Source organism: Polistes fuscatus, unplaced genomic scaffold, assembly GCF_010416935.1.
Source record: "Polistes fuscatus isolate 324 unplaced genomic scaffold, CU_Pfus_HIC Scaffold2, whole genome shotgun sequence".
In the NCBI taxonomy this organism is placed as follows: Eukaryota; Metazoa; Arthropoda; class Insecta; order Hymenoptera; family Vespidae; genus Polistes; species Polistes fuscatus.
This window is the reverse complement of record NW_025113096.1, coordinates 8,710,105-8,733,903: the sequence shown is the minus strand read 5'-3', so window position 1 is coordinate 8,733,903 and position 23,799 is coordinate 8,710,105. Positions and strand designations below refer to the sequence as shown.

The 23,799-nt window shown below is 31.8% G+C and overlaps 5 protein-coding genes across 13 annotated transcripts; 2 read left to right on the top strand and 3 right to left on the bottom strand.

Moving 5' to 3' along the window:
• Positions 1 to 71: 71 nt before the first annotated feature.
• Positions 72 to 1,556, bottom strand: LOC122517015 (basic helix-loop-helix transcription factor scleraxis-like). Of its 2 annotated transcripts, none has more exons than XM_043635288.1 (3): positions 1,121 to 1,556; positions 448 to 739; positions 72 to 359 (listed from the first exon to the last, which is right to left on the bottom strand). In XM_043635288.1, exons 1-3 carry the CDS (start codon positions 1,195 to 1,197, stop codon positions 261 to 263), a joined length of 468 nt encoding a protein of 155 aa, XP_043491223.1. In that variant the 5' UTR covers positions 1,198 to 1,556; the 3' UTR covers positions 72 to 260. The 2 variants fall into 2 exon arrangements, with proteins under 2 accessions (XP_043491223.1, XP_043491224.1); XM_043635289.1 differs by having other exon boundaries at positions 448 to 703.
• A 1,501-nt stretch (positions 1,557 to 3,057) lies between these two features.
• Positions 3,058 to 13,008, bottom strand: LOC122516066 (arginine-glutamic acid dipeptide repeats protein-like). 7 transcript variants are annotated; one of them, XM_043633605.1, is made up of 9 exons: positions 12,917 to 13,008; positions 12,336 to 12,858; positions 11,042 to 11,178; positions 9,288 to 9,647; positions 9,091 to 9,171; positions 5,609 to 9,014; positions 5,078 to 5,356; positions 3,695 to 3,893; positions 3,058 to 3,614 (listed from the first exon to the last, which is right to left on the bottom strand). In XM_043633605.1, the coding sequence occupies exons 3-9, from the start codon at positions 11,087 to 11,089 to the stop codon at positions 3,536 to 3,538; spliced, it is 4,452 nt and encodes a 1,483-aa protein (XP_043489540.1). In that variant the 5' UTR covers positions 11,090 to 11,178; positions 12,336 to 12,858; positions 12,917 to 13,008; the 3' UTR covers positions 3,058 to 3,535. The 7 variants fall into 7 exon arrangements, with proteins under 7 accessions (XP_043489540.1, XP_043489541.1, XP_043489542.1 ...); XM_043633606.1 differs by having other exon boundaries at positions 3,058 to 3,602; positions 12,336 to 12,983; XM_043633607.1 differs by having other exon boundaries at positions 9,288 to 9,629; positions 12,336 to 12,983.
• Positions 13,009 to 13,255: 247 nt separating this feature from the next.
• Positions 13,256 to 14,394, top strand: LOC122516068 (protein dj-1beta-like). Its single transcript, XM_043633613.1, has 4 exons — positions 13,256 to 13,464; positions 13,612 to 13,770; positions 13,835 to 14,024; positions 14,129 to 14,394. The coding sequence occupies exons 1-4, from the start codon at positions 13,270 to 13,272 to the stop codon at positions 14,248 to 14,250; spliced, it is 666 nt and encodes a 221-aa protein (XP_043489548.1). The 5' UTR covers positions 13,256 to 13,269; the 3' UTR covers positions 14,251 to 14,394.
• Positions 14,395 to 14,631: 237 nt separating this feature from the next.
• Positions 14,632 to 16,523, top strand: LOC122516067 (3-oxoacyl-[acyl-carrier-protein] synthase, mitochondrial). 2 transcript variants are annotated; one of them, XM_043633611.1, is made up of 4 exons: positions 14,632 to 14,801; positions 14,887 to 15,104; positions 15,187 to 15,567; positions 15,645 to 16,523. In XM_043633611.1, the coding sequence occupies exons 2-4, from the start codon at positions 14,900 to 14,902 to the stop codon at positions 16,385 to 16,387; spliced, it is 1,329 nt and encodes a 442-aa protein (XP_043489546.1). In that variant the 5' UTR covers positions 14,632 to 14,801; positions 14,887 to 14,899; the 3' UTR covers positions 16,388 to 16,523. The 2 variants fall into 2 exon arrangements, with proteins under 2 accessions (XP_043489546.1, XP_043489547.1); XM_043633612.1 differs by lacking the exon at positions 14,632 to 14,801 and having other exon boundaries at positions 15,012 to 15,100.
• A 735-nt stretch (positions 16,524 to 17,258) lies between these two features.
• On the bottom strand, positions 17,259 to 23,248 carry LOC122516065 (gametogenetin-binding protein 2-like). Its single transcript, XM_043633602.1, has 11 exons — positions 22,922 to 23,248; positions 22,018 to 22,208; positions 20,726 to 20,869; positions 20,150 to 20,362; positions 19,555 to 19,758; positions 18,983 to 19,151; positions 18,741 to 18,905; positions 18,551 to 18,640; positions 18,191 to 18,475; positions 17,687 to 18,100; positions 17,259 to 17,598 (listed from the first exon to the last, which is right to left on the bottom strand). Exons 1-11 carry the CDS (start codon positions 23,009 to 23,011, stop codon positions 17,422 to 17,424), a joined length of 2,142 nt encoding a protein of 713 aa, XP_043489537.1. The 5' UTR covers positions 23,012 to 23,248; the 3' UTR covers positions 17,259 to 17,421.
• Positions 23,249 to 23,799: the final 551 nt, after the last annotated feature.

The window sequence follows — 23,799 nt, the reverse complement described above, 5'->3', positions numbered from 1 at the left end:
AAAAAAATAGTTTAAATTTTTATCAATAAATATTAAGTTTATTAGATATAAATTTTATTCTGTTTCTCCTTACACAAATGCATGAAATATTTAAACTTCTGATAATATAAACTATTAAAAATCATTTATGGTGTGTATGTCCATTATGGATCCTCGTAATAGAAACTCTATTGTATATAAGAAATTTATTAAAATAATGTATTTACAGAAAATTTACAAGAAATATATTCTTTAATATATGTATATCTCCCTATATAATTTTAATCAATATACTTTGCAGAATTCCCTGGAACAAATATATATGGTGTCATGTTATGACTTGGATAATCAGAAAGAATTTCCGAATTGTCATTTGTGTTCTGAAAATAAATGAAATCATTAGACTTGTTCTGATATAATGAATTTATGTATGATTGAAAATATTGAGAAAAAGTATTGCCTACTTACATATTTTTTATGCATAGCGAGACAAAAAGTGCAAACTTGTGGTCTAATTTGCATATCATTCCAATCACCCATTGAGTATACTCGACTACTTTCTTCTAGTCGTAAACAAGGTTGATCCATAGCACCAACAACAAGAACTGCACCCAAATGACTGATGTAACTACTCGCTAATCTGAGAGTTTCTATTTTGGATAATTTTCTATCTGCTGGTTCCGTTGGAATCAATGTTCTCAGTGCGCTGAAAGCTGTATTCACGCTGCACAGTGAAGATTGCTTTTCTTGAATCGTGAACCTGTATTTATTGACAATGTTTTTCAATGATTTTATTCCAAGTAAACTGTGATAGAAAATAATTTATTTTCCCTCTCCGCGAGCATTGGAAAATGTAATTAGTCTTTGCTTTGAAATTATTCCAAAGAATGCAGAGGAGAGAGAAAACCTTTCTAAAACACACATGTACTAAACAAAATCATTGAAAAATATTGTATGCAAAAAAATCTTATCGATTGTTTTTATCGTTAATTTTACCAATCTATCATTAAATAATAATTATATATATTAAAAATAAATCTAAATATATATACAAATGCTATATATATAGCATTTTTTAATGATTTATTGGCTCATGTTTTATACTTATCACAAAAAATATTTAACTGAAATGTTATATTACCTGTGAGTTCTATCTCTTTCACGTGCGTTAGCTTGATATCGCTGTTTATTTGATTCTTCTTTTTTACGTGTAGTCATTGTTTAAATATTTAATTTAAGATGATGATATAAATGATTTTCTTTTCAATTCAGTCAAACACTTTTTAAATTCTTGTCCAGTCGCAACAAGAACGTCTTTATGAATGAATATTACTCCTATTTCCTTTAGTTCTTCCAGTTTATGGAAGTCCCCTCTCATGTGTTACAGCAAATCCCCACCCCATCCCTGCTGCAAAGGAACATATGTGAAAACATGTGCCTGGGATCAGGGCCGTATGGATCGTATGACGACGCACAAGAGAACACATAAGTGTTTTAAAAAATAAAGTTTTTGCCAAACGAAGACAACCAAAATTTAACTTAAATATATATAAATTTATTTAAATTAAACAATCAAAAGAAATATAAATTCATTATTAAACAAATAAATACGTTAAGAAAGTATATAATTAAAAATGATCAGAATTAATTATATAGATTTATTCGAAATCATCCATCAATTAATATTTTTTGTATGTGTTATGGATGACGTGAATAACGAAATATATTTAACTCTTATGAATATGAGCGAGTACTTGCGGACGCCAAGACTCCCACGTAATATGGTCAGGAGTTGAGTTTCACATTACACTCAATAAAAACAAGCCGTTGACTGGTAGTAGGGCGCGGAAAACAAATTCCATCTGTAAAACTAATTAGGACACTTTCATACAGTTTCCAGACGGTGACGAATAGTTACTAACAACTTGATGTTTTTTCAACTTGATGAATTTTCTCGCCGCCGTGCTTGTAAACAATTTTTTTTGTGAAAATTAAATTTAGAAAAAATATTTGATTTCACTTTTTATTTTTCATTTTAAATATAAATTTTCCAAATATTAACTGTACTGTTACAAGTGAAAGTTTTAATTATTCAAATTTCATTATTTTTCAATATTGGAATAATATATTTTTGAATACTCATAAACAATCTATTGCTGAAAAATAAAAAAATTTATTACTAATATAAAATATATATCATTAAAATTGTTTCATTAATATCAATTCTAGTATATTTGTAAATGCATTTATAATATAGAATAAAAGAATGTTCTTAATAATGTAATAAATAAAACTATATTGTTTTTTATTTTTCTAAATAAGCAATAATGAAAAACGCGATCGAACATTTAAATCGAAAATAATATATTTACATTACATATTAATAATATATAAAAGGAGAAAAATATAAAATTCAATTGCACGTTTGTATGAAATATTTACTTTGTTAAATAACTAAGTTACATTGATTCAATTATAGCGTAATTTACATATTCAAATGGTCATTAGAATAGAGAAGATATTTCGAAAAATCATAAAGAATCATTCCAAATTTCCGATATTAATATCTTCATTTATCGTACGATTCGTTATTTAATTTACAATGCAGATCATGATTAATTAAACATTATGCATTCACGCTCAACAATTTCCTACAAACGTTTAACTTTGGTCACTTTGTTTTAATGTTCACTACATACCAGGCGTTCGCGCTACTGTTACCAAAGGCCCATACATATAGTCTCTCATTAATCTTAAGCAATACTTATAGAAAATATACAAATATCTGTGAGAGAAATTATGTAATGTTTAACTTAAATTATTTCATATACACGATAAATATCGAAAGTCTAAATTGTCCCAATGATTATAAACAAGAATGGGCACAATAATAAAAATGGAAATTTTATTCTAATGTTTAATATAATACTTTACTTGTAAAGGCTCGATATTAATGTATAAGATTTAACGAAACAACAAAAGAAAGGATAATAAAAACAATTAAAAATTAGAAATTATTAAATTTTATACATATATATAAAAAAAATATAAAAAAAAAATTTTTAAATATATCTATTAAAAGTAGTAGTTCCTTTATAGTCTCCACAAATCCAGATCCATCAAGTTTTTCCAGGTCAACATTTTGGCATTCACACCATTAAGATAAACTCGATTTGTCACTTAATCGTACTTAAACCTCAAATACCTTGTAAAAAAAAAAAGAAAAAAAAAAAAAAAAAGAAATTTACACATTAAAGCACTATTATATATCATTTTCATTTCTAAGGTACTAGAATAAAATCTAGTACTTGATGAGTTTATCACTACGTTATTTACACTAACAAGTTACATTACGTAACACTTTAAGTCTCATTATGTCACTAAAAGATCGTAAAAATAATTTATGATCTTAAATACAAGACCAACGATCATGAACAAATGTTGCCATTTGTTCTTGCACCATACTGGCACAGTATATTGTACCACATTTGTTTTGTGCAATTAATTGCATCCCTATTTATAAAGGATAATCATTATAATATAAATACAATTATGTTTAAGGGCGAGATCCACGTGCAGCTTCTTCCAACGCTCGCACTTTAAGCTCGCGCTCACGTTGTTGTCTAAAACACATCCTTCGTTAATCAAATATATATTTGATTCATTTATTACATCATACGAAGGAATGTATTAATATTTATTTTAAGAGACAAACCTTAGATATTCTTCATGATGAGCCACGATCGATGCATGTGGAGGAAAACGCTCACGTTCCATCATGAATTGACGTTGCAATTGTTCATGATGCACTGCCATATCTGCATAAGGTCTTCCCAGAAGTTCCGCTGGATGAAGGCCTAATGCTGGATCACGGGGCATTAAGCCTGGTCGAGGATAGTTAGAACCAGCAGCAGCTATGCAAATAATAAATATTAAAATAAATGGAAAGTGTGTGTGTTGTGTGTGTTTCAAATGATTAATCATTACATGAGACTAATATATATATATATATATATATTTATAAGATATGGATAAGCAAATATGGAAAAATCCATTAAAACCATGCATCATTGAAAATAAAATAATCTATTATAAAGGTGAATCAAAAGAAGCAAGACACTTGAATATTTCAGTTAGATTTAAAGATACAAAATATGACAACATCAGAATTAGAATGGTTTCGACGGACGCACATGGTCATTATATCATTTTTTTTCTGTGTTTTCAAGGTCACTAATGTTTTTTTAAATAGGGTTGCATATTTTTTTCCTATGCATAATACTACGGTTAAATCAATATATTGCAGCTAAGGAAAGTCATTTTGAACATTGAACGTAACAAAAATATAGCAAATAAACCTATTACATGCTGAATTTTATTTATTCCATATTTCTAGGTTGATCATTTGAAGGTCGTTTAGTGTTATACTGTCGAACTTTTTTAGATGTTGGCTACAATTATGCATAAAAAAACGTTGGTGATCTTGAAAACATCGAAAAAAAAAAAAATGATATGATGATCATATACATCCGTTGAAGTCATTCTAATTCTGATATAGCCATATTTTGTATCTTTAAATCCAATAGAAATATTCAGGTGTCTTGCTTGCTTCTTTTGATTCACCCTTGTATATATGTAATACTTATTTACGAATATTTAAAAAAAATACTGTCCTTATTTTTATATTTATAATATATTGGATAAATATTTATTATCGAAAACATAACACTTTAAAGTTATCTTGATATTATGTATAGAAAAAATATTCATTGAACGATTAATTATTTTTACTTTTTATCACATACACACACCCAATCATACATATCTATGTATACTACTCTTTTATAGCACTCACGCGTACACTCGCACTTGCACCTAAATATGTATAACGTGAATAACTGAAAAACTGTATAACCGAAACAGCTGTTATTTATACTTCGAATAAAAGACTAAGAGTTAAAAAAGGGTCGAAAGATTTAATTGCCAGTACATGATGGCATGAGAAAGTAAAGCGGTAGATTATGAAAACTTATTGTCATAGATGTTTGTCAAAAGGACTCTTAAGAAAGACTTAGAACATCCTGACTCTGGCACCTACCAGGCAGGGGGAATCCAGCTGCAGCCGCAGCTGCCTCCTGCTGTTGCTGAGCCTGTTGCTGGGCCTGCTGTTGTCCCGGATGTAAGTGCAAGTGCGTATGCGCATGCGTATGCGCGTGAGTGTGAGCGTGATACTCGGGCGAGATGCCAGCCATCTGCAACCGGACTATTGGGTCAGCAGCTAGAGCCAACCGCTCGTCCAGCTGGCCATGGTGATGAGCCGCTACGGGATGGCCAGCCCCTCCACCCGCTGGCCCCCCGCCGGCTGCAGTCGGTATCCCTAAACCCGATAGTACCTCGATCAAATATACTATTTTTGTTTTATGGTGTAAAAATAGTAAACTATACTATCTTCTATCTTTCACATATACATTCCACTCGTCACTGCAGCACTTTGCATTCCTCCAAGATACTTTCACTTAACCGTTCAAAAGAATATCTTTATAAATAATTACAGAAAGTAACTGGCTAAGTTTGAGACGAGTAGATATCGATAAAATGATTAAAAAAAAAAACAAAAAACAATAATTACCTAATCTTTCTAGTCGCTCTCGTTCTAATTGGCTCGGTCCTGGCGGAGCTCCATATATACCAAATTGGTGCAAAGCTTGTGGTGGTCCCGAAGGTCCTGCGAGACCTGCAGCCGCATATCGTCGGTGGATTTCCAACCAATGCGGATCAACAGGAGCTGGCATTGGTCTGGGCGTTCCTTTTAATAGTTCCTCCTTCAAACGATCATTTAATTCTCTCTCACGTAGCTCCCTTATTTCGCGTTCTCTCTTCTCACGTTCTAAATGTTCTAGTTCTATACGTTCCCTCGCAGCTGGACCATACATAAAATGGATCATCGACTCGGGTGGAGCAGGGTGTCTAGCAGGTGAAAATGCTGCATGTGGTCTTGCATATTCAGAAAGTTGTCTTAGAGCTGGTGTATCTGTATAAGACCCTGGTCTTGTTCCATACCTATCATATGGAGATACAACAGGTTCGAGTGGACCTCGACTAGGCGGCTTACAAGTTTCAGGTTGTTTTTCTGGAGTTGTCATTTTTCTAGCCTGTTGTGCAGCAACTCTATCACGTTCTTCTCTTTCTCTCTCTGCTTGTTTCCTTGATCTTTCTTCTCTCTTTCTAGCTAATTTAGAATCAGGCACAGGTTTAAACATCAAATCTGTCCTAGTACAGGAATTATTTTCGCCTCGATTCCAATGTCGTAAAAATATTGCAGATTGTGATCTGTGACATTCAGAATCTTCGATTCTTGGTTCAGGAGAAGGTCCGCGTGGACTTGGCGGTTCCTCTGGTTCTGGCTCACCAAGATCCTGTTCCATCTTTGGTTCTTGTACAACTGGTGGTTGTGGTTGAGGAGGTCGATGATGGTGGTGTACAGAACTAGTCGACGTTAAACACGTTGCTGAAACGAGCGACGGTTTACGCTGAGTATTATGTGAACTGTGTGATGACGAGTGACTATGAGAACTATGAGAGGAGATGGTTAACAGTTTGTCGTGATGTAAGGTGGTTGCCTGGTGCATACTAGAAGAATGGTGATGGGTGGCAATAAGATTTTCTCCTTCTTCTCTGGTTGTTACACTAGAGCTTGTACTAGAGTGATGAGCTGTCATCATTGTTGTATTTTCTTGGCTTCTTTGCGGCGATGGTGGTGGGATAGCATGTGGTACTGGTCCATACGAGTATGGTGAAAACGAGGGATAGCCACCAACAGGTGCATATCCAGGATAAGCATGTGGATGGTAAGGATGCATCGCAGTAAATAATGAATGATGCATTAAGGGATGATGAGGATGGAACGGATGAGCCATATGTGGACTAGGCTGTTGCGCCGGATGCATCACAGGTTGAGGAATAGATGTCGGCGGAGGTGGTAACGTTGGCGTTGGCGATGCTGCCACTGATTGAATTTGTGGCACTGGTTGATTACTTGGCATAGAATGTTTACTTGGTGTGGGTGGTTTACTTGTACTATCTGGATCTTTCTTTATATTTTCCAAACTTGGACCTGGAAAACCTGTCTGAAAACCAGGAACTTTCACTTCTTTCAAACTTTGCAACGGATCTGGTTCAGGAGGAATAATTTCTTGTTTAATTTTTAAGTTTTGTGGCTCCATTGGCGGAGTTCCGGCCAAATTATAAATGCTGGAAGATTTTTCCATAGATAAAATTCCACTTGGTTGAATCGGCTGAAACATATTCGGCGGTTCAACTCTTTCTGGTTCATTACTTTCAGTACGTTCAGATACTCTTTCAGATATTCTATCAGAAATTCTACCATCGCGCATTCTTTCTGAAGGTAATCTTTCTTCTGGAATTCTTTCGGACATTCTACTTTCTGATGACATAACCGTTAATCCAAGAGGCTGTGGCGAACTCGATATTTGAGGAATTTGAGATATACTTGCTGGTATATTTTGGGATATATTGAGATTTAATGGAGGGCCTCCAATACTTTGTGGCAAGCCTTGCGTAGATGACATATTTTCAGAATGTGCACGTAAATTTTGTGTTGGTCCCATATTCTGAGTTGTAGACATATTCTGTGGTATATTTGGTGGTATTTGTATATTTTGGGATAAATTCTGTGGCACATTTTGAACGGGTGGAACATTAGATGTATATTGCATGTTTAATGGTAATCCTTGCTGATTGGGTGATATGATTTGTGTATTTTGAATACTTTGTGAACTATTTGGCGGACACATGCTACTTACTGCACTTGTCATTGTTTGAGACAAATTACGAGGTATGTTTTGATTCATATCATTCATATTTAGTGGCTGTGATGTACTTAAGTTCAACTGTTCTGGTTCTTTCATTTCTTCATTAGAAGGTGACATAGCTGTTTCTACTGGCAGTGGCTCTAATTTTAGTGGTTGATTCATGGCTAAAGGTACATCTTCTATTTGATCTTTAGTTTCCACTGGTTCTTCCAATAATGGTTTTTTATCTAAAGTATGAATAACAGGAACAGATATAGGTAAACTTTGTATAGGACCTGGTACAGGTGTTGAAGTTGGCGTGGGTTCAGAAGGTTCTTCTGGTGTAGTTATAGCTGGACTAACAGGTTCCTCAGGTTGTACGGCAATAGGCGTAGGTTGATTTTCGTTCGTGTCTCCTTCTGTTTCTCTTTCAGGTTCATCCATAAGAGAATTACTATCGGTAGTGAGTGATTCCGAAGGACTCTCTGGTCTGTCACCACGTTTTCGTTTTTGACTTTCCTTATCCTCTTCTGCATCATCCGCTTGGTTTCGTTTTTGAGCTTTCTTTGGTGTTTCTGGTTTACTAGAAGACTTCTTTTTACTTTTATCGGGTGTCTGTTGCTGCTGTTGTTTTTCTTGATCAGGCGTGTCTGTTCCACCAGTACGTCGTGGTCGCGCAGGTCTTGGTGTTTCTTTTGCTTTATTTCGCGTTCGCATTCTACCTGGGCTATCTGGCGACTCCGCAGGCACAGGGCGGAACAAATAAGGAGGAGCGGGCGGTAATTCTCCCGTTTTCTTTAAATGTGCTCTGCATTCCGTACAAAGTAATAATCTATCTTTACCAGCAACCTGATAATCCTTGGAATTAGTTGAGAAACAATGTTGACAGGAATGCGTTGCACCGTTTGTATTAGTATCGCGAGAATCACTATCCTCTTCAGAATTATCGTCTTCTGTCACAGAACTAATTTCTCCTCCAGGATTATTACTTGCTGGTGTCCCAACAGGTACAGTTTCTGGTTCTGAAGCAGGTTCTTTTGTATTGGCGTTAGCTGTCGGTGTATCTTTTGGTGGTGTAGGGACTTCTTCCTTAGGAGTCCCTGCTCTAGAATTACGCGTATTTCGAATTCTTCGCAGAGAACCTTGTCGTCGTCTACGATGTGGTCGATTGTTATTTGCACCAGGTGTTTTCTTCCACAAATAGTAATATTCAACCAATTCCGGCTACAAATAAAAAATGTTATATAATTATTATTTTATTAAATACAATCAATATTTAACATCTAATATCTTTTTTTACCGTATCTTTATGAGGTAGAAGATCCTTTCTAATACGGGAGAAGTTTTTTCCAAATTGTCGAAGACCTTTGACAAACCGTTTCTATGAGAGAAAGTGATAGTCGATTAATTTTGAGAATAGGTTTCCCTATAGATTATAAAATCAAATTAAAAAAAGAAGTAATATGTAATGTTAATACTTATTTATATTTTACTTACTGTTTCTTCTTCAGACCATTTCTTATCGATGCCTTTGGGCACAGGACACTTAACAAGAGCTTGCAATGCTCTTCCAGGATCATATCCAGAATCATGTAAAGTATCCAAAGCATTGATAGTAGTGTCGTCTCTTGAAGCTGCAACACAACCATCATCCGGAGATCCTCCGTCACACATTCCAGCAAATGCAGCCATGGATCGTGCTGCTCTCAAATACATGAGTAGATCTCCATCCAATGCCATGGCTGGAATCCATCTTAGCTCTTCTCTCTCTTTAGAGAATTCTGGGTCAGGATGCAGCTCTCCAGGAGGGATACCCGGCCGATACTCAGGCAAACGGGCCTGACAAGAAACCAATTCCTGTACCCAAAATTCGGGATTGTGCGCAGTTAGCTCCAATGCCAAAGCAAGTTAGTTATACGCACCTATACTCTGGCTTGTTTATTTAAAACGAATAAAACCAATAATTCTTTTTCTCATTCAAATTTTTACCATGATAACCATACCAAATTATATTAAATTTTATATTTTATTAAATAAAAAATTACGTAAAAATAAAATTTATGTTAAAAAAGCTAAAAATCGTACGACATATATCATCTTCATTGTCTAAAAATCCCATAAACAAATTACAAGCAAGGAAAATTAGAAACATAATTTAAATAAATATTCATTTATACATTAAATTACAAGCGTAGATGGTTCAAGTAACCAATAAAATACAGCTATTAAATGACGACATGTAATTAACACGAAGCATGAGTTACCTTTACCCATAATACCTTTCGATTATTTCACCGTGACTGAAAACCACATAAGTTTCACCGAGTGTAAATTCTTATTCTATAGATAAGTATTCCACGCACTATATATTAATATGTGCGTATATCTTAATAGTAATTTCCACTACCTTTTTTTTTTTATGGAAATTTAGTACTTTTACTTACACCTATAGTTTTTTTATAGAGTAATAGTATATTTATTAATTTTAATTATTAACATCCCATTTAGATAGGTATAATATTATTTGTTAATTTTTAAAATATACTTATCTTTATATATATTACAAGGACACTAAACTACACTTATCTATGACATTTATTTATGACTCATATTTTAAGTGCGCAGAACTATTCTGTTATTTGAACCATCAACATAAAACAACAAAATATACACATATTTTAAAGGTTTTCTATGATGTGATATAAATATTTATTACATATAATTGATCTGATAATGCAGAAAAATCTACATATTTCATTTTTTAAATGTAAATGTAGTCTGTACAATGAGTGATTCTATTAATAAGCACACACCATGCACAAAATATATAGAATATGAATTAATGTAACCATGTAATGTAGTTGTAATTCTTGCTAATCACTATATGAGTCATATGTCTCTATAAAATCAATTATTATATCATTTAATTCGATGATCACTTTAAAAAAATAATATATTTTTTATATAAGATTATGAATAATAGGAAGTAAATTAAAATTAAATAAGAAAAATACCATTTGGTACGCTAATGCTTGCTAATAATTTATCTATTACTTTCTCTCTTTGTTTCTAATTTGAAGTTTATATTTTCCTTAACTATCCCACTTACACAATATAAAATGCATTTTAAATACAACCTATTTTTTTTTGCCTGTACTCATATAATGCATCGGAGAACCACAAGCCTTGAGTTAGGTACGCTGCACAATAGAGCTAAGTAGCAAAAAAGTTTTTGAAGATATATGGCAAACCTGGTGTGAAGGGCCAACTCGAATCTCGCCCTGGGTCCCAGCAGACATCTCCCCCTCCTCCGAAGCTCCACCGTCTTTCTCCAGTGTTTCGAGTGGCTTCAGTCTTCGACTTTCAGTAATTTCCTATCATCCACCCCCTGAACCGTATATTTTTTCTATCAGTATATTTGCAGTAATTATTTAAGGTGCATTATGCTTAACATGCTGTCTTTTAACTATCATTCTACGTTAAAGTGATATATTATTATATATATAAATTTCAATATAATTTTAAGATAAATATGCAACAAATAGTATGAATTTAATGATCATTCTAAAATACTCTAATGGAGCTAACTTTTCTATGAAAGTATATTTTAAGCTATAGATTTTTCTCTTGATACTCATATAATTTTACACACAAGTCTTGTGAAATTATTATACTGATAATATATTTACAACTAAACACCAGGTAAACCATGTGTTAACAAAAAGTTATAGAATTAATTTCAATTATCAGTAGCAAATTGCAGAACGATTCATGCAAAATATTAGCATTATTTTTTATTACAATTTAAACTCTGTAAGCTCTAATAAGTTTATAATAAATAATACAATTTGAAAAAATAATTGCAAACATAACATAATGTAATGGCTACTAGTAGTATCAACAATTGTAATAGATTATGGAAGAAAAACATTAATATATTGATTCGCTGATGTAATCGATTACAGAAAAAAGCTTATTAGAGATACTAGACTTTAAATTTTATTTTAAAAAAAATCATGCAATCATGTGCATTAAAGTTACATACTTTAAAAATTAGTTTAGATTACTTTGCAAAATAAAATATGTTGATCTTTCAACAAAGGCTGCGTTTCATATCAAAGACATTTCTGCAAATATATACTGAGGCTTCGTGTTAATTACCTATCAGAAATGTTGTAAAGATATTTAACCATCAATACAAATAGATGTACATTATTATATTTACTATTTTCCTTGCTATGTTCTAATCTATAATTCTAATTGTATTTAGGAAAAAAATACATATAAAAATAACTACTTACATAAAAATTATTAATATTATAACATATAAAACATGGGCAAACCTATAAATTGACTGATGGGATAATATAAAAAACTTGCATATTTCAATAACTTTAAAGCCTGAAATATCTTAGATTTTTCAAGTGGTCTTAAGTCACGGTGAAAGCAATAAATAGCATAAGATCAAGCTTTTAACAAACACAATCTTATGCTCTTTATTGCAACTACTACCATTTCTACGAAACTTACGAAAATATAACCTACGGTTAAAATTTGATTGAGTCATTAGCACGACCTGACGACACGATGAAAAAGAACGAAGAAAAAATGAAAGAGAAAAAGAGAAAGAGAAAAAGAGAGGGGAGGAAGAGAGAGAGAAAGAGAGAGAAAGAGAAAGATGGAGAAAAAGAGAGAAGGAGAAAAAAAACTATTTGCACAATTTCATCATATGGACGGAACGCCAACGGAAACGTGCATCTTTCCTTTTCGCAATTTTTCGAAACAGCTTATGAGAACTTTTCAGCTTGATGCTTCCGACACAAAGACGAATTATTTTTGTTTGATCTTTTTCCCGACATTTTTTAAATATAAAATTGAAGAAGAATCATAAAATACCTTCCTGAGCACACGTCGAAATAATGTGGAATGCCATAAAATTTCAAGGCAAACTCACTCACCCGTATTCCGAAATGCCTCAAAGATGATGCGCTCGCATTGTTTCCTCTAATGCCGCTCGTTTCAGCGACAACGCACGCGCTGAATTGTCCGTACGATTGTTGACTTCTAACTAAAAAATCGAAGAATGATCCTCCGTTAAATCAAGTCTCAGTCGCTCCTCAAGTTACCTTGTACGAATCAGTAGCCACAACACCCAAACGCCGCCATCTTGTACTACGTTTGTTTCGTTTTTCTTTTGTGGGGGTGCGATCCAATTCCACACGTTCCGCACTTCTTAATATACCCCCTTTAATTATTCACTTGACTGAGGAAACATTTCTTCTTTTTCCAAGTTTTTTAAAAAACATATTCTTTAACATTCTTGAATATGTATTATAAATTAATATGAAATTAAACAAAAAATATTATTCGTAAATTCGTATATTATTCGTAAATAAATACGTAATGTTAGTACATGCTCATTACAGTCTATAGACTAACTTCTATTGACTATACTATGTAGTTGGTAGTCTATATATCGATGAGGACTGCTATTCAACTGTGTTCTCTGTTCGTAAAGATCTTGAAACCTGTTTGGAGAAGCTCCGCATATAATTTTCAATATACGGCGAAATATTCAAATAAAATGGCTAAGAAAACAGCACTTTTATTAATAGCTAATGGATCCGAGGAAATGGAAGCTGTAATAACGGCGGACGTCTTACGTCGTGGCGGAGTATGTAGAATTACTATATGATATAACCTTCAAAATGATAATTGCGCAATAAGCATAAAGAGTAAATCGATTATACATATGTTATACATTGTGCACGGTTTTAGAGTGAAATACCTTTTGAATATACATTGTACCGTTTTATTTTAGGTTTCTGTTACCATAGCAAGCTTAGGTGACAATGAATGCGTTAAGTGTAGTCGTGATGTGAAAGTTTGCGCTGACACTAAGTTTACTGATGTCAGCGACAAGAAGTATGATGTTATCATACTACCTGGAGGACTCAATGGCTCGAAAGCATTTGCAGAGGTAAATGTTTTTCTTACTTAATTACATTTCTTAAAGATTAATAAATTACTTTTATGGAAATTAGTCAGCTGATGTTGGCAAGCTATTGCAAGAACAAGAAAAAGAAAATAGACTTATTGCTGCTATCTGCGCAGCACCAACTGCTCTAAAAGCACATGGTATTGCTAAAGGAAAACGTGTTACTTCATACCCAGCAATGAAAGATCAGATGACAGATGATTATGAATACTCAGAGGATCGCGTAGTGGTAGATGGTAGAAATTATTTTCAGTATAAATCTGCCTGAAACATATAATCCTTTTTATTATTAGTTTATTATTCTTTTCAAAAGAATATGACAAATTTTGCTCTCTCTCAGGTAATCTAATTACAAGCAGAGGCCCTGGAACGGCATTCGCATTTGGTTTGACTCTTGTTGAAAAATTAGTAAGCAAAGAAACAGCCACTACTGTTGCAAAAGGAATGTTGTATGAAGGTTAAAAATATAAATTATAATTACATTAATGATAGCTAACAATTTTTATAAAATATTGTTGCTATGTTTACAAGTATATTATAAGCATTATAATAAATTTAAGCTTTGTCATATTATTATCATTAAATAAATCTAATCTATGGGCTGCACATTCCCTTTTATAATTTATATCTTCATAGAGTAAAAATATATATATAATTTGTGCGTTTAGATAAATTTATTTATTTTATTTATATGATGAATCATTTAAAGCAAAATTCCAAAATTAGTTCTGATTTCTGATTTGTTAATGATCACTAAATATAAGATTTTATTTAATATGTGCAATTATGTAAAAATATATGTATATAGAATCTGTATGTATATATATATATATATATATATATATATATTTTGATTCATATTTTTTCCGCATATCGTCGAAGTACACGCATGCCTCGCAGTAGAATAATATATAAAAACAAAATGATCAAAATTTGTGGATATTTTTCTTCACGATTAAGTCGGTAAAGAAATAATTGTATTATTTATTCCGTACATATCATTGAAAAACTATGTAAGTTGCAGTTTACTGTATAAAAACAAACATTGATATAACACAGAACATAACCTATTAAGCAATATTCGTTCGAATTTTCTAGTTTTTAAAATAAAATGTTTTCTCGTATCAACTTTCTTAAAAAAGGTCGATCGTTGACAACTGCTATTAGATCTAAACGACGAGTTGTTGTTACCGGATTAGGACTTATATGTCCTCTCGGTGTTGGTGTACAGCATGCTTGGAAGAATCTTCTTGAATCTAAATGTGGAATAACTAAATTATCTGATTTAGATTATGAGAAATTACCTTGTAAAGTGGGTAAGAAATTTCTATATAGTTAAGCGTAATCAACAAATAATGTTTACGTATAACTAAAAATTAAAGTTTATATTCATTTTAGCTGCCTTGATTCCTAAAGGGGATCAGTCACATGAACTAAATATAGAATCATATTTTTCTAAAAGTGAATTAAGAACAATGTGTCCTGCTACAGCTTATGCACTGATATCTTCAGAAGAAGCTCTTTCTGATGCAAGATGGAAACCTGAAGAAGAAAATGATAAAAGAGATACAGGAGTAGCTGTTGGTATTGGAATGATTGATTTAGTAGATGTATGTTCAACATATGAAGCTTTAAAAAAAGGATATAGTAAAGTCAGTCCTTATTTTGTACCACGAATTTTACCAAACATGGCAGCAGGTCATATTAGTATTAAATATGGATTTCGAGGGCCCAATCATTGTGTATCAACTGCCTGTGCAACTGGAGCACATGCTATTGGTAGAGTAAAACATTAACATTATTAAATTAACCAAACATAAAGTATATGTTAAAATTAAAATGATCCTACTATTTAGGTGATGCATTTCGTTTTATACGTGGAGGTGAAACTAACGTTATGGTTTGTGGTGGAGCCGAAGCATGTATCAGTCCGTTAGCTGTTGCAGCATTTTGTCGTCTTCGTGCACTCAGTACTTCTAGAAATGATTTTCCTTATGAAGCATCAAGACCATTTGACAGAGACAGAGATGGTTTTGTAATGGGAGAAGGATCTGCTATATTAGTACTAGAAGAATTAAATCATGCTCTTAGTAGACAAGCTCCTATATATGCAGAAATTCTAGGATATGGACTTTCAGGAGATGCAGCGCATATAACAGCTCCTAGTGAAGATGGTACTGGTGCTTTATTAGCAATGGATAGAGCAGTAAAAGATGCCAGCATAGAAATTTCAGAAATCACATACGTAAATGCACATGCTACTTCAACTCCATTAGGTGATACTATTGAATTAAAAGCTGTAGAATCTCTTATGGGAGAACATAGTAAAAACGTGTATATATCTAGTACAAAAGGAGCGCATGGGCATTTATTAGGTGCAGCAGGAAACTTAGAAGCTGTCTTTACTATCATGGCTATAAAGGATGCCGTGATACCACCTACTATAAATTTACATAATTTAGATACAAAAACAAGTTTACATTTAGTACCTAACGAAAAGAAAAATTGGTCTGCTACTAGCAGACGAATAGCTTTAAAGAATGCTTTCGGTTTCGGTGGAATAAACGCATGTCTTTGTTTTGCAGAATATATTGTTTAAAAAAAAGATCAAACATATTAAGCATTCCATCACATTAAGAAAACAATATGCTATATACGTTCAGTATAGATAAACAGGCGTCATTTTATACGCAAATAATAATAAAATCATTGTAAGTATCTTCATACATTTGTTATAAACAAGTTAAACAAACAAACAAATAAACAAAAAATTGATAATGAATCTAATCTCAGTCATCAACTATTATAATAACTTAAATATTTTAAATAATTTTATGTAAAAATATACAATGTGTACAAATTATATGATTTAGGATAAATTTTTTTTATATGGAGAACTTATCACATTAAAATTACACAAAAAGAGATATAAACTGGAATAATAAAATATATATTAGAATGCAACATTTATTTTATATTAAGTTTTCAATAATCTTCAATCAATGATATTACTATCGTAATAGCGGGATTACGAATAATCGTGATCACGTCGCAACATAAACAATGTTTTTGAAGTTTTAACAATTCAAGAAAATAAAATATTCTCTGATTATATTATATTGTAATTAATTAGATGTATGCCCAATATTGTAACACACTTTTTTTGTGTATCAGATTTAAATTTGTCACATTATGACCAAGATATACTGGTATAAAAAGCCTGCATTGATTCCAGTTATACAAGCATATTGGATTACGTTCGATTTAATTCTGAACTGTAGTTGTAATACAGATAACTCTGTATGATAATAAAACATTATCTAACTTTACAGATAACTGTGAATTCAATGCACAGGTTTGGTAAACACATACCTTTTATTGTAGTTGAATTTAGTTGTGTATAAAATAACTAAATTCAACAAATATATCAATGATTTTTTTGATAAATTATTTTATATATTTCTATTATGTATGATCAAATGATACTTTATTCACATTGGAAAATGATTTTCCAATGATAACAATTATTCAAAATACATCTATAATATTCACGTTTCTACTGGCAGTAAATTAATATAAAAAAAAGAAGAGAAAAATCATATCCTATTAAGTAACTGTACCTAGTAGGAATTTCTAATCAGGAATGATAAAAGGCTTATCATGGCCGCAGAGAATTGCAAAACGTTTTATAAGTGTTTCTCGAAGTTCCTTACGTTTCTCAAGGACTTGACACATTCGAGATTTAAATTCCAAAACTTCCTCTGCAGGAATATAACTTTCTTTTTCCTCGTCATCTGACAAGTAACACTCCTGTATACAAATAATGTTTATGAACAATCACTTACGAGTATCGTAATTACGTACAATAATTTTTTTCTTTATTTTTTTCCCCACTAACCTCCAGCATTTGTGTAAGTGTTGGACCTCCACCTAGTTCTTTTAGCAAAGAAATACTAGAATTGGAATGAACAGGTTTATCAGATGTTCGTATATCGTGACAATCACCTTCATGATTACAACAACTATCGCTGCAAGCTACTTCAGAGCCTTCTGGTGTACTAGGAAAAGATGGACTACTAATATTGTGTTCAGATGAATAACCACAATCCTGAGATGATGGTTCACTTGATGAACGGCTTTTTCTATCAGCCATAAGTAAATCAAAGCGCTTTTTCATCTCTATCTCTACCTCTACCCAAGTATATCTTCTGCTTGGCTCACCTATTAAATCACGAACTATTTTTTTGGTCACAGGATCTTTACAATCAAGGAGATTATGCCAATGTTCACCTTCAGTTTTATCAGAAAAGTCCTATATTTTATGATTAATAAATAAATTTTATATAATTGCGTTCGTTATAATTAAAAACAAATTAATAGGCTACATGAAAGTTTACGTTACCTTACAAGAATTGCAATTTTCAAATAATTCTTCTTCAGAAAATTGTTTTGCTTCTGAATTGATTTCTTCTATTTGATTTTCACTCATGCTTTGACCTTTCGCCTTTGATTCAGAAGCTATTTTTTTGAAACTACCTTTTTGCGGACTTGAAGCTTTTTTCGCAGAATATGACGGTAATGGTATTTGGTTTTGAGATTGTACTATAATAGTTGTCTTTGCTTTTTTCAAACAATCAGGACATTTGCATGTTGGTGCACCTTTATTTTTAGGATCTAAAACTTGCAACTGGAAAAAAAATTTCTATAAGAATAAGAAAGGTATTTTGTACTTATATACATGTTAAATATATGTTACTTATACCTTATGTCGATCAATATTTTGTGTTGTTGGTTTTAATTCCATACAAAAAACACATGTTTCACTACTTTCACTTCTTCTTTCATTTGAACACTAAACATTGATACAGAATAAAATAATAAAATAATATAATTGATAATATGTATATATAAAAAGAAGTAAATAACGATAATAATTATATATAATATCATACATGACATGAATTTTCCTTCTCTTCTGTTTCATAACGACGTTCTTTCTTCTTCTTTCGTTTTAATCTCATTTTTTCTCGTCGTTGTTGTTTGGCTATTTCTTCCCTTGTTATTTCCTCATATAAAAGTTCTAATTGTGAAATTCCTTGTTTAAGTTCTACTGCCATCTAAGAGAACAAGAAGTGTCAATTAACAAATAATAAAATAAACCGATAATAATAAAAGGAACATTTACAACATTTACCTGAAAATTTCTAGATAATGCATCAATCGCAACCGCTACTAACACCTTATAAACTGTTTCTTCTTCTCTTAATCGTCGGTGGACCTTATGCAAACGGTCCGCCACACATATTCCCAGACAAGTGAGTACTTCTTCTTGGGCAATTTCTAATGTTTTCGCGTGTCTTTCTCTAAGATATAAATAAATCATTATTCGACATTAAAAAATATAATTTCTTATTTAATTGGTTTTTTATCTTGTCCAGAAAATAAAATTATTAAAATAGGTATCAAACTAGAGTAGTGTTTGATTACATGTTGTAACATAACGGTTTTAGGATAACGTTTTATAAAAATGTCAAGTGTAGTTTATTAATAAGAATCTATGTCTTCGAAAAAATGTATAAAGACTCGTGAACGAAAACGATCGAGTTGCTGATGAAGTCCCAATGAAAGGGACGAAACGTACAACAAGATCAAAATAACGTTCAAAAAGAATTTCTAACCCGTCCAAATTTCCTAAGACACCTATTTTAATAATATTTCTTATTTTATATTGAAAAAAGATATATTTCTAAAACAATAGAACTATACCTTCCCATAAGTTCTGGTTGAGCACGACCTATAAGAGTACTGATATATTCTGTACTAGTTGGTAAATGAACATGACGATCAGGTATACATCGTTTAATTCCGGAATACAAAGCAGCTACGTAACCTGTTTCTTTCGTATGTTCATGTTCTGTTGTTAAAAGAGATGATGCCAGAAGAACCTTTGTTCGGCATTCAGCACAAAATCTAAAATATTAATTAACATCAGGATCGTTTTTAACCCTTTCGCTACGGCACTCCGTTCCGCGAGAGTAGCGCCACTGAACGGGACACCGCGCCGTGCAGTGTCTTACGTCTTTCAATGGCATTTTGGAATTCTCTTGTGTGGATACTTTTTTGAGAGTCATGTAACAACTTTTTCGTCATTTTATATGAAAAACATAAAAATGAGTATATTTTGAGCATTCAGAAATTAACACATTAACAATTTTAAGCGTAAGCGTAGGTGTTCACGCGACACCGACTATAGTCGGTGTCCGTACACACAGCACTTCGCGCGGCCGCCGACTATAGTCGGTGTCCGTAGCGAAAGGGTTAACAAATATATATGTGAATACATATCCACGTATATACATACCTATGCTTACGTAAATAGGATTCTAACGTGGCCTCAAGAGTATCAGCTTCAATTAAAGCAAGTTCTTGTCTACATTCTAATTCCATACAATCCCAAACTTCTCTCCATGCGCTTGGAAGGGGTTTCATACGTTGTATTTCCAAAGAATGTAACACACATCTTCGTGATTTTTTATTTCTTGGTTGTTTCTCTACTAAATTATTTAATCTTGCACTGAAATATTTTGGAAAAGTATTTTTTATGTATATACAGGGTATCTCAGCTAAATGGGATCACTTAAATGTCTCCTTTATTTTCAATTGTATAAAAAAACTTTAATTGAAAAAGTTGCATTATTGCAGGAGAAATCTAATGATAAAAAATAAAATAAAATAAAATAAAATAAAATAAAAAAATAAATTTTTTGTCAAGGTCATTTTTCAACGAAACTTCCAAGTTATCGATATCTTTTTAAATGGCACCCTACATTTTTTGCGATATTCTTGTAGAGCCTAAGAAAACGAATTTAATGATCCATTACATATATAAAAATAATTAGACAATATTATACTTTTAAAAACAAAATGATTATATTACCTATGTCCTTGTAACATGGTACATAATAATTGAGGAGACTGCAACATATCATCACTTATTGATACTAAACCATCTGGAGTAATAATCAATGGATCTAGTGCAGGATGTCCGGATTTACTTAGCTCATAAAATAATCTTTCAACACTAAACAGAAATAATATTTTAGATGTAAATATTGCATAATGTTATATTGTAGTATATTATATTATAGTGCATATTTATATATATACATATTAGGTATAGTTTTAATGAATACAGGGTGTCCCATATAACTCTAGTCACGATTTTTCAAGTACTTGTGATAACCTACGAAAAAATACTTTAAATAAAAGTTGATCTGTTTTTAATTGACTATACACTACAATAAAAAAAAGTTCGAAAAATTTTTTTTTCTAATGTTTTTTAATGCTACCTTTATTTTTTTAAATGGCACTTAGTATTTTTGACTTTACAGTATTATAGCCCATATTAATACGAATTCAAGGATATAGTATACTATAGCCTTTGGACCATCTTGAAAGCAAAGAAATGAAAATTTCAACAAAAAATTATTTTACTTGTCGCCGGCGAACAAACGGTATAAGTGCTTCTAGAAACAAACAACTTACTAATGTGTGTAATTTATTGTTACTTAAACAAAACACAAACAATACCACAGTGCTGTTTCAGGCCTTTTTGAGAAATTTTTTTTTATACAGATGCTTTATACAGATGCCTCTCTGGGTACTTAGCAGCATACAGATTTGCTGCTTCACGTGCATTCCTTTTACATTCGCCAAGTATTAGCAACATATCAACCTTTTCACTGTTAGTATACATTTTCTATAAGTTACAATTAAACTGCGATTTGCTCCCGGGACAAATCAAGACTAAACAGAAGAACTCTATAAAGCGAAAAAAATTCGCCACAATCAAACACATCCCGCCCCTCACACACACTCGCTTGTGTGTGTGTGTGTTTGTTTGTATATATATATAGGTGAGTGAGGGGCTGGGCGTGTGTATTGTGGCGCGAGTTTCGATTGCCCGATAATGTATTCTTCTCAACATTGTTTACATAGTAATTTGATATTCTATAGGATACCAAAGTATTATGTACAATGCCTAGGAAAATTCCGTAACAATTCTTCTGTTTCCTACATGCCCAAAAACGCCTGCCATTGTGAATAATGCCTACGCATTGTTCACAATTCCGGATTTCCCAAATGGTCCGTAACATGCATTTCATGGCACGGTGCACTATTCAAGGATAATAGTTTGTACAATAAATTAAAGATCATTCTATATATTACCTTCTTCTACAACCAACACATGGTACAGCTTGTCCCAAAATAGCTAGTAAATCTTTACAGGTTATTACAAAAGATTCTTTAATTTCTTCTTTTGTAAGCATATCCAACTTTCTAGTAAATTCATCCAGCTGCTTTCCACGAACGAGTGGACTAGCACAGATTGCTCCTAGGCCATTTACATCCATGATCATCTATTTAAATAAATAGTTTTACATTAATTTATTTATCCAATTATAAATAATTTTATATTTTTATGATTGTTTTAGTCTTAGTCTATTGTTATAATTATCAGTACACTTATTTCATGTAATTGCTAGACAAATTATTAATATTGTAGATGTTTAAAATATACAACATTTAAATTAATGTGTTAAATAATTATGCGACAGGAAAATTTTAATACAATATATTTTTCATAATTTGTGTACCAGCAAACGTCAAAGTTACTTTTTAAAAATAAAATTCATGTTTTTCTTTAATTTCCATCTAGTTAAGAAAGATTAAAAAAAATATCAATCTATTAATTAATAGTGATATTATCAAGTAAACTGCTTCTCATTTGTTACATATACGTATTATTTTTCAAAACGTAAAACTTGTAGATGAAAGTAAATTTAAGATAACTCTGTAATAATGTTTAGAGTAAAATCTATATTGATAGAAATTCTGTAATTACCGTAAAATCTTTGTTAAATGATTGCAATGTAAAAAGTAATAGAATTTGTATGTTAAAAGTAAAATATAATTATTAGTACACCGAGCATGCACTCCTCTGTCAATGTTTAGGTTAAGTCACACACATAGAAACGTCTATCTTCTTATGCAAGTTTTGTAAGGATTTATATTTTCAGGATTTTATAATAGAAGCTTTAAAAAAAGTAATGTTGAAGTAAATTATCCTCACCGTAAGATTTTCATCAATGATTAGCAACATTTGTCTTCGCGTCAGATCGACCCGGTCGTCATCCCGCCAAACATTTACTAATTTGGCCATTATTTTCAAACTTTATTATTTTATTCTTAATGGTTTTTAATTATTGAGACCAATATTTTTCGTTTATGTATAATCGTATAAGACTTTAAAACTATGATAATCTTACGACACGTTGAATACGAAAACAAGTAGAAGACGTCATATGTCTGCCATTTGCAAGTAGTCTGTCACTTCCGTCCTGCGTGCATTGTCCCGTTTGCTTTTCTATACGCGTCATTCTAGAGCTCCTCCGATCATATCGCACCCATCAACGTAATTCCCACTACTTTTCTGATATTTACTTCTTTTTATCTATAGTACAATTCTTATATATAAACTTATTTCTTAATTTATTAAAAACTTGCTTTACTCTTTTTTAACGATAAACTTTAATATTTATTCTCTACATTCTTTCTCTTTTTTTCAGATATTATCTAATTACGTAGATTGCAGACCCGAATAATAGAAAAACTTATTTAAATTTTCAGTTCCTATTAGTTTTTCTTCATTTTAATGATTTTACAATGGCGCAAGTTATGTAATAAATGTGATTATATATTCGAAGATTCTATCTACATGGAATCAACGAATGTTTGTTTATCTCTTTTTTAACATGGCATTGGTCCTCGGGGACTCACAGTGAACCGTTCATTTAAACGACATCGGTCCCTGTCAATTGAGCGTAATTGCCAATTATTTATGAAATGTCGCTTTAACGAAAAGCATAAAAAATATCGATGTTTCATTTAGAAAATTGTGGGAGTATCATTTTATAGTATACAATAATCTAAGATATTTTCAATGATACA